The 10,603-nt window shown below is 36.7% G+C and overlaps 2 protein-coding genes across 2 annotated transcripts in view; one reads left to right on the top strand and one right to left on the bottom strand.

Annotated features, from left to right (window-relative positions):
- Positions 1-485: 485 nt before the first annotated feature.
- Positions 486-10,603, bottom strand: part of LOC148117661 (zinc finger protein 431-like) — a 36,756-nt gene continuing 26,638 nt past the window's right edge. Inside the window, exon 4 of the mRNA XM_087902268.1 lies at positions 486-660. Coding sequence (XP_087758394.1) covers positions 612-660 — 49 coding nt within the window. The 3' untranslated portion in view covers positions 486-611. The remainder of the gene's footprint in view (positions 661-10,603) is intronic.
- LOC148117662 (zinc finger protein 431-like) lies at positions 3,793-6,905 on the top strand. The gene is made up of 4 exons (XM_087902219.1): positions 3,793-3,813; positions 4,571-4,697; positions 4,891-4,951; positions 6,887-6,905. Exons 1-4 carry the CDS (start codon positions 3,793-3,795, stop codon positions 6,903-6,905), a joined length of 228 nt encoding a protein of 75 aa, XP_087758345.1.

Raw genomic sequence — 10,603 nt, 5'->3', positions numbered from 1 at the left:
TTGAAAGCATGGCGGAAGTCTATGTGAATTTTTGATGGTTGCTATTGGCCTCTCATCCAGCATGTGGTCTTTTCTTCAGTTTACCTACTTGTTCTTCTTGTGGTGTGTCCCGTACTTGAGCAGAGGCTTTCCACCCAATGCGTAAGTTGTGATAATTGTAGGATTGGTTGGGAATTGTGTCTTGGAATGTAGTGAGAGTATTACTTTCATAGACTTGTGGACTGCCTACCTAGTCTTCTGGCTGGAATGATGTGCACATGAACAAGGATTTTCTGCTTGAATTTGAAGCTGAAGCACAATTATATTCCTTTTTCTGAATGGGAGTTTATCCTATGGCATTGTATGTTGGAAATCCTTAATTTGTTTCTTGGAATTTCAAGATGTGTCAGACAAGAGGTTGGCTTGAATGCCAGAAGAGTTTTGAGATATTTGTGCCATATGGGATATTACAGATTATGAAGATCAAAAAACTCAGACTAAATGCATTTTCCATTTGTTATTTTCTATTTCAGTTATTCTTCTCTCATACAATACATGTTGACTGCAGCTTCCACTTCCTTCCCTCCTTGCTTTTTCCCATTCCTCATTCCTCCAGGTCCATTGCTCCTCTTTCATCTGTCACAAAATAGAAGGCCTCCAAGGGATATCAAAAAACCCTTCCTAAAAAGGATCAAGAAAACTAGGTAAAATTTCTCATTAAAACTGGACAAAGCAAATGAATAGCAATGAAGAGGTCACAAAAATTGGAAAGAGTAAGAGATACCAAGAGTTCTACATTTTTGAAAAATTTATTATGATTTATTTAACTTTATTTTATGTGTATTGGTGTGAAGTTGTCAGATCCCCAAGAACAGGAGTTACAGACAGTTGTGAGCTGCTATGTGTTTGCTGGGAATTAAACTCAGGACCTCTGGAAGAGCAGTCAGGGCTCTTAACTGCTGAGCCATCTCTCCAGCCCAAGAGTTCTACATTTAGTAATCACACAAACACCCCAAGCTAACAACCAAAGCGTGCATGCACAGGGCATATACAGAGCTGTTCATGTTCCATGACTGGCTCTTCATTCTGTCTGAGACACTATGAGACTTGTTTTGCTGATTCTGTAGGTTTGGTTTTCCTGGGTTCCTCAACCCCTCCAGATCCTACATTTTTTACCCCTTCTTTCCACAGTATTCCAAGAACTCAAGCTAATGTTTGGGTAGGGATCTCTGTCTGTGCAACAATCAGCTGTTGAAAAAATTCTCTCTGGTGATATTTGTGCTGGGAATCAATCTGTGATTTTTAGATATAATGCATTTCATTTCTTTTTTCTTGTTTAGTTGTATTTAGTTCTACCCTAATTCTGGAAGCCATCAAGTTCTGGTTCCTGGCCATCCTGGGAGTATCAGACATTGGCTTCCTCTTACAGTTTGGATTAAAATTTAGACCAGTCATAGGTTGCTCACTTCACAAACTCTGAGGCGCCTTTTCCCCAGTGTATCTTGCTAGCAGAACAAGTGTAGTTCTAAATTTAGTGACTGACTTTGTGTCCCAAACCTACCACTGGAAGCCTCATGTATTTACAGAAGATGGCTGGCTCAGCCTCTGTATTCCTCACTATTAGGAATCTTCAATAGTGTCTTTCTTGTAGTTCTGAAAGTTTTCAGTGTACTTTTTCCACATCTCGTGCAAACAGCTCCTTCATTCCTGTCATCTCTCCTATTCTTTATCTCTGTCCCTTGCTTACTTGATTTCTCCTGTTCCCATCTCCACCTGCCTCCAGTGCACCCACAAAATCTATTCTATTATGTCTTCCCAGAATTCCATGCATGTCCCCTAGATCTGTTCTTGTTACTTAGCCTTTCTGCATCTATGGATTGTGCTGTGATTGACTGTGATTACTATGGTTGTACTTTACTTAACTGCTAATATCCACTTATAACTGACTATATGGTGTTGGTTTATGTGCTTCTGGTTTGCCTCTCAGGGCAATAAAATACTCGTGCAAAAAGACAGAAACCAAATAATTCAAATATGGTGAGGTACACCTGTAAACGGAATACTCAGTAGAGGAATCTATAATAGATGAGACACATTGAAAAATATGTTCAGTATCATTAGCGATTAGGAGATTTCATCATAAACCTAACAGAAAGGATGTGTTCAACAACACAAGTGACAGCTAATGCTCCAATAATGTGGAGCCAGGGGACTCATGCTCTTGCAGTGCAAACTTGTCCAGCCACTCTGGAAATCAATATGCAATTCTCAGAATATTGGGAGTCAATCTACCGCAAGACCCAGGTATACCACTCTGTGCATATTCCCAAAGCATGCTCTTCCATCCTACCACATGGACACTTGCTCGACTCTGTTCATAATAGCCAGAAACTGCTGTGTCTGTGAGAGATTGTGTTGATTGATCATTGATGTAGGAAGCCCCTAAGAAGGTGGATCTGTGCTGAGATATGGTACATTCTGAGCATGAGGTAGTGACTAGGCAACAGAGAAAGGCTGTAAACTGTCTTTGCAAATGTGTTTTGCCTTCAATCTTGCACTTTTTCCTACTCTTCCTAAAATGATTGTGTGAGATTTGACACAATCAATGAAATAATCCCATTTACTGCCTGAGATGCTTTCAGTTTGAGGATTTAATCACAATAGCATAAAAGCAGGCAACACGAACAAGAAAACACAAAAGTTGATTTTGTCAGTAGAATGATGACTTTTTTGAGTTTTTTTTGTTTTCTTTTATTTTCAGTTTTCTTCTTACTTTCCTTTCATCCCTTACTGCATCTTTATTTTTTCTCTTTTGGAATGTTAATGATATTTTGTGACACTGATGTTAGAAATAGGTAACTTGTTTTCAGGTTTGTAAGATGTTGGTGTCCACAGATCGTCTTGAGTACCAGAGGAGCCATTTCTTATTTGGACAGTGTAGGGACCATTGCAGATGACGATCATTAAATGTCTATCCTTGAAATGACTAAATGCATTTTTTCCATTGTTGACCATGAACCAATAATGACTGGGTTCAAAATGTACTTGACTGAATGAACAACCTCCCAGAAAAGATCACATATTTGAACAAGTTTCTCTCCTTGGTGGCTTTCTTTCAATTTCCTGTGAATCTTTAGTAGGAAAAACCTGTCTAGATGAGAGTTCTCATTGAATGTGATAAGTCTCAATACTCTCAAGTAATTTCCTGACATTTATATCTACTGTTTTATGCTTGTCATTAATTAGACAATTTCCTACTTATACTGAAATGCTTTTGCTATTGTTATAGGCTTAATCTCTACAGTCTATAGCTTACCTATATTCTATAGGTAAAAATGACATGTAGTAGAAACAGTGGCTATTAATGAGTTTGGCAACCTGCTATTTTAATTGCTTTGTTTGCTTGTCTAAGTAGCCCTTACTGTGTGGCTCCAAATTCATGAAAGTAAAGGGGGGGCATGATTTCTGGTTCTATCCATTTTTATATTATTGGGTGATAGCCCTGGAATATAGGTTTTTTTAAATGTCAGGAATATGCTGCTGTGCTGAACTTCATGTGTATCTTGAATTTTAAAATTTGACAGAGGGTATCACTCTGATTCCCAGGATGTCATGTCTTTATGACATTAATATGGCCTGAGCATTCTGAGTCAGTTAATTGCAAGTACATGAACTTTGTCTGACTTGTTAGGCTTGATTTGATTTTTTTTTATAATCAATATGACTATTTTGTATGTCTACATGGATATTCATTACATGGGTTCCTGGTCATCAAGGTGATCAAATGATCTCAGAATTCCTGATCATGGAACAATGGAAAGTTGTGATCTCCATGTAAGTACTGAAAAATGTACCCACCTCCATTCAAGACAAGGAAGAACTCTGAATTACTCTGCCCTCTCTTCAGCCCTGTGTTGGTTATTAATGACCAACATTTATATTTCTAGTGTTTTCATCTGTCCATTTTAATGGCTTTATACATGAAGTTGCTTTGTACAAACTGTTATTGGGATTACAGTTTAAATTATGGCACTTCAGATGTCTGGAAGATGAATACAGAACTGGAGTGAATGCAGAATTATTTGTAAGAACTTCAATAAAAGTCTTTCAGGTCTTTCTATCCCATTTGTTTTTTTCACTGATTTTTGCAATGGAGACAGTGTCTTAATGTGTACTTCCTCCTGTCCTGGACCTGACTGCATAGACTTGACTGGCATTCAACTTAAATACAAATATACCCACCTCTGTTTTCTGAGTGTTGTAGTTAAAAACACAATACACCCGGTGTGTCCATATTACTTTTTTGCGTCATCTGTAACTCTTCTTACAATTTTCTCATGCATACTATATACTGTTGATCTTTTTTGTTGTCTCTTCCTCTCAATAGACATTGCTCTTATGAGGTGGTATCCCATATAAAGAGTACAGAAATGACAGAGTTGACTCTGTTTTTCAATTTCCTTCAAAAGTGACTGTCTATTTCATGGAATAAGAGTAAGGAATACCAGAATAATATGTCTATACTCTGAAAGAAGTATGCATTTCCAACTTTGTAATGCTTTCAATTTTACACATGTGTTGTATATTTTAGAAGGCAGTGACCCATGATGATGTGTATATCAACTTTACTAAGGAAGAGTGGGATTTGCTGAATCCTTCCCAGAAGAATCTCTATAAAGATGTAATGCTGGAGACCTACAGGAACCTCATTTCTATAGGTAAAAATGAATTTCCTTCATGTTTACAAATATGGACACAACTTTTCCTTGGTTAAGGATGTTGTTCTACAATTTGATAGAAAGAAGAATGAGGTGAATAAAGCAGTCATAGTTCTTTGGTGCACTTAAGATAATAAGCTAAATGTGGCACATTGTTAAATAATATGACATATATTCTGGTCCTGTATTTTAGGATACATTTGGGAAGACCATAACACTGAAGAACATTGGCAATGTTCTAGAAGACATGGAAGGTAATTTTCATGTGCAGGTTGACAACAATGTGTCCCTGATGAGATTGCCCTTTATTCTTGAACTTTTAAATAAAACCAGCAATGCAAATAAACACAGCTTTAAGTACATAGATGGTTATTAAATCCTCACAAATCCATACACCTCAATTTCATGTATGTGAATTTTTCATCCTTTTCTATGTATATATAAGCTTATGAGCATAGGGATTTGGAAAGATTTAACATACATCTCCTTGAGAACAAAAAGAAGATATGCAGTAGTTCCCATGTAGAGTATACATGTTGAATTTGATTCAAGTATACAATTCTGATGGCTTTCTACTATCGTTATTAATATGTAAACTTTACAAAAATGCCCCATGAGTTTTAGGTTTGCACAAATACTTCTAAATGTCTTAGTTCATTAGCAAATATATATGATTCACAGTATAGTAAAATTTATGAATGTAGTAGAGTTGGTAAATCTCTCAGTGTATTCAGTTGTCTTCAAAAATGTGAATAATAACATATAAATTATTATTGTAGATGTGAAAAGGTAAACCATGAAACAAAGGAATTTATCATTATACTTATTTTCTTAGATGCAGCCTAACCCCTAATTATAAAACAAACATGATTGTAAACAGTGTTATGAAACCTTAATACCTAAATCCTTTTAGAATTGGATCAAGTTATAAAATTAATTTATACAGATATATGGTTCAACAGTGTCTTGAACATGGTAAAGCTTTTAAGTGTGCCAATTATCCTTGCAGGATTGAAAGAAATCAAAATGCTGAGAAGAAACTTTCAGTGTATACTGACTGTGTTAAAGCCTTGTCTTATGACACTCGCCTTCTATGGAATGAAAAAACACATACTGGAAAAAAATGCTCTAAAAGTAACCAGTGTGGTAAAGCCTTTGCTTATCACAGTCATATTCAAGTGCTTAAAAGAAAACACACTGGAATGAAACCCAATGAATACAGTCAAGATGATAAAGACTTTGTTCTTAATGAAACTCATAAAAGTCATAAAAGAATACATACTGCAGAGAAACCCTATGAATATAATCAGTGTGGTAATGATTATTCATGTCAGACTAATCTTCAAAAGCATAAAAGAACACATACTGGAGAGAAACCTTATGAATGTAATCAGTGTGGTAAGGCCTTTGCTACAAACCGTGCTCTTCAAAATCATAAAAGAACACATACTGGAGAGAAACCCTATGAATGTAATCAGTGTGGTAAAGTCTTTGCCCAGCACAGTAATCTTCAAAAGCATAAAAGAACACATACTGGAGAGAAACCCTATGAATGTAATCAGTGTGATAAAGCCTTTGCAGATCACAGTAATCTTCAAAATCATAAAAGAACACATACTGGAGAGAAACCCTATGAATGTAATCAATGTGGTAAGGCCTTTGCTGCTCACAGTACTCTGAAAAGCCATAAAAGAACACATACTGGAGAGAAACCCTATGAATGTAATCAATGTGGTAAGGCCTTTGCAGCTCACAGTAATCTGAAAAGTCATAAAAGAACACATACTAGAGAGAAACCCTATGAACGTAATCAGTGTTGTAAGGCCTTTGCATGTCACAGTGATCTTCAAAAGCATAAAAGAACACATACGGGAGAGAAACCCTTTGAATGTAATCAATGTGGTAAGGCCTTTGCCCATCACAGTAATCTTCAAACTCATAAAAGAACACACACTGGAGAGAAACCTTTCGAGTGTAATCACTGTGGTAAGGCCTTTGCCCAGCACAGTAGTCTTCAAAAGCATAAAAGAACACATACTGGATAGAAACCCTATAAATGTAATCATTGTGACCTTTACATGTCACAGTGCTTCTCAAAAGCATAAAAGAACACATACTGCAGAGAAATCCTATGAATGTAATCAGTGTTGTAACGTCTTTGTGTATCAAAATAGTCTTCAATTGCATAGAAGAACACATTCTGGATAGAAACACCATGAATGTAATCAGTGTGATAAGGCCGTTTCAAGTTTCAGTCATCTTCAATTGCATAAAAAACACATTCTAGAGAGAAACCCTATGATTGTGATCATTTTGGTAAGGCCTTTGCCAAACACAGTCATCTTCAAATGTACAAAAAATCACAGAGTAGAGAGAACCCCTATGAATGTAGTCAGTGTGGTTAGATCTTTGGAGACCACAATACTCTTCATGGTAATGAAAGAACACACAGTGTAGGGAAACTTTAGGAATGTATATGTGTGTGAGAAAGACTTTTCACATCTTATTCACCTACAAATGCATAAAAGAACACAGACTGGAGAGATAATGGTAAATGGAATCTGTGGTAAATCCTTTGTCACAATCATCTGCAAATACATAAAATAAACCATCTTGCAGAAAAACTCTGTGAACTTAATGTGTGTATTTTGCAAAACCATGAGAAAAATCGTACTATAGTAAAACTCTATAAGTGAATTTAGTGGTTTAATGTTTTGTATTCATCTAAGAGTAAGACTTTTGTGTGTAATCAACCTGATAAAGCTTATGCATATTACCCCAATTATTTGGGCCTGTGGAAGAAACTGAGGGCTTATTATAACTTATTTTTTAAAGATCTTAAGCCAACAGACATACAGTCAGTTAAGCAACATCAGTTATTGTGTAGAAAAAAATGGATAGCGTAAAAATCTGTTCAAGCGCTATGATATCTCTTTTTCTTTGTTTGAACCAGCAAACTAATGAACAAAACCTTTTTTTGAGCCTTATGGTTAGGGGAAAGAGCTAGTCAAAGAAACACATATCAGACCTGAAAGCAGAGCCAAAGGAAAGCACTTTTTCTCTGAATCTAGAACTGGCTAAAGAAACAATATCTCCCTGAAAACAGCCCATCATTAACAAGTGCCAGTGAAAGAAACACACTCTCAAAACACAACCAAATCAAAAAGCCCCACATTCTACCCTTTTCCAAGTTATCACAAATGTAACCAATCCCTCAGTATAAAATCCAGCCCATCTCTGATCTTGTTCATGATTAGGGATTAAAATCTCACAAATTCTCTCCTTCAAAATCTCCTTTGATATCCCCTGGTTTTAAGAATCCCTATATGAGCCATATTCAAATTCAGTATGCAGCTGCCTCATTCCAAATTGGCAGGGGTATTTATGCTTTTGGTTTCTTCCCTCTCAAATAAATCTCTTGATTGGAGATTTGTGTGAAGACATTGTTTCACTGGAATGCTTCAAAAACTTGAGTTGTGCTGACATACAATTGCTACTTCCCTTTGGAAACCCTTATGAGAACTGAGCTCATCCCAGATGTGAAGGATCACTTTTAACTTCTCTGGCCATAATCAAAGATTTTTTGTTTCTCATCCCTGCAGCTCTTTAACTGCAAGCAGACAATTCTTTGCTGCTGCCCCATTTGCATGAGCATGTCTCTCTGTAGGAGCTCTTCCCATTTGTGCATGCACATTCACCCCTTATCTCTTCCAGAACTGCTGGCAGGCTGTGGTCCAGAGAATAACGAAGGAAGGTGGTCAGTGTCATGCCTCTCCTTAGGAAGCTTTCCTTTTGGGACCCAAAGTTCTAGAACTGATCCAATAAAAATTTCTAGAAGGATAAAGGTAGAGGATGCCTGCCTCATCTCTTTCAGGATAAAAAAGAAGGTGAATACACAAAAATGTACAGTAATTACATACTATCAGGTACTAGTACCACTTAACATTTTTAGAAATATAACCACATAAAACAGCAACGTAGTACCAGTCAAAACACAGACCAAGAAAACATGCACTCATTAATTCATACACAACTTTTTAAAGCTCTAGATTTATACTTCATTCTGGAGGAAACCGGGAACACATATCTTTTATACATTTCAAAAACTGAAGCAATTATTGTTGTCCTTCCTTAGTACCTCTGACCTTTAAAATACCTATAAGTAATGTACAAACAGCTGTTTGCTATTTTCCTGGCCTGTATTTAACTTTTTGAAAATTATATACAAATTACTTCTTATTTTATTATTACTTATTTTACAATCATACTCGAGTTACTCCTTACTTGTTTTTCATGGTGCACAGCTAACCTCTTTTTTATATTTACACTGTGCAACTGCTGATACTCCCGGGAGATCCTTAATGTACTTTAGAGCACCCTTAAAATTTGTGGTGTCCCTACGAAGACACCCTTCCCCAGAAAGCTGCACAGCTGGATGTCACCTGTAGGAGCTGCTCCTACAAGGTCAGCTAGGGTTTCTGGATAGGGGATCCTTGAGGCCAAAGAAAAGTCAGAAGAAACAGACAACATGATAGAATCGGGAGGTGTGTCCAGTCATGCTGAAGCAGACAAACAGCCCAGGGTTTATTTCAGAACTTTCTTAAATACAAAAGCAGATCAAAGCACAGCACAGACAGTCAGTCAGTATCTGACCAAAAGGTTGTGGGGCAAAGGAAACATTCATACATTGCTGGTGGGATAGGGGACAGCCTATTTTGATGTCAGTGTGGCAATTTCTCAGAAAATGAGAAAACAACCTTCTTCAAGACCCAGTAATAACACTTTTGGGTATATATTAAAAAGATGCTCAATAGTGTCACAATGACATGTGCTCAACTATGTTCCTAGCAATATTGTTTGTAATAGCCAGAACCTGGAAACAAGCTAAATGTCTTCTCAACCATTAAAAAATGGATAAGGAAAATGTGGTATACTTATACAATGGAGTACTCCACAGCAGAAAATAATAATGTCTTGAATTTTGCAGGTAAATATGTAGAAGTAGAAAACATTATTTTGAGTGAGGTAACCCAGACCCAGAAATAAAATTATCACATGCACTCACTCATAAATGGTTTTTAAGCATCAGACAAAGAAACCCAGTCTACAAATCATAATCCCAGAGAGCCTCAACAACAATTAGGACCATAAGAGAAATATACATAAATCTAATCTACATGGGAAGTAGAAAAAGACAAGTTCTCCTGAGTAATTTGGGAGTGTGGGGATATTGGGAGAGAGTCAAAGGGGAGGGGAGCAGATAAAAATGTAGAACTCAATAGAAATAGATAAAAATCATGCTTCAATGAATAGGCAAAATTTTCACATAAAATCTGAAATAACTTGGAAAAAGATTCTAAACACCCAAGAAGCATAGTCAAATGCAGCTTCTTTGTAACTGCCTTTTTCTGGTGGGCTATGTTTGCTAGCAGTGGCCAGAGGCATACCACCTTTAACAGAGGGCTTTCATTGCTGAAGCTCTCTCTTCCCTCTGATTTATCAGGCTGCACTAGTTGATTAAAACAGATGGGAGAAATAGGTGGGTTGACACCTAACTTACAGCCTAAGCTGTAAGTATATTTTGTTTTCTGATGAACAGAATACTGACTATGCCAGTACTTTAGGAGTGCATGAGCTTTTGACCATTGTTGTCATCATTCATTTTGATTTAGCACAGTGGCCTCATGAGGCACAGCACTGTTCCTCTATATGCGGACATTTAGGTTGTTTGTACATTTTAGCCACAAAGAAAATACCTGCCATAAGTATGAGAATCCTCTACTTTTTAATTCTAATTTCAATAATATGGCAACTATGCTGAGGAGATTGCTGTGATCTATAGTAATTTGTGTCATTTTATGAGAACTCTGTATAATGTGAAGACACATAAGCACAGGAATATAAAG

Source organism: Myodes glareolus, chromosome 27 (genome assembly GCF_982192425.1).
Source record: "Myodes glareolus chromosome 27, mMyoGla1.1, whole genome shotgun sequence".
NCBI classification, from domain to species: Eukaryota; Metazoa; Chordata; class Mammalia; order Rodentia; family Cricetidae; genus Myodes; species Myodes glareolus.
Note: the sequence above shows the minus strand (reverse complement) of the source record. Positions and strands in the feature narration are given on the sequence as shown.

Coding starts and splice junctions, on each gene's coding strand:
- LOC148117662 (XM_087902219.1), top strand. CDS start 3,793: ATGGAAAGTTGTGATCTCCAT. Junction 3,814..4,570: donor TGGAAAGTTGTGATCTCCAT/GTAAGTACTGAA, acceptor TGTATATTTTAG/AAGGCAGTGACCCATGATGA. Junction 4,698..4,890: donor CAGGAACCTCATTTCTATAG/GTAAAAATGAAT, acceptor CCTGTATTTTAG/GATACATTTGGGAAGACCAT.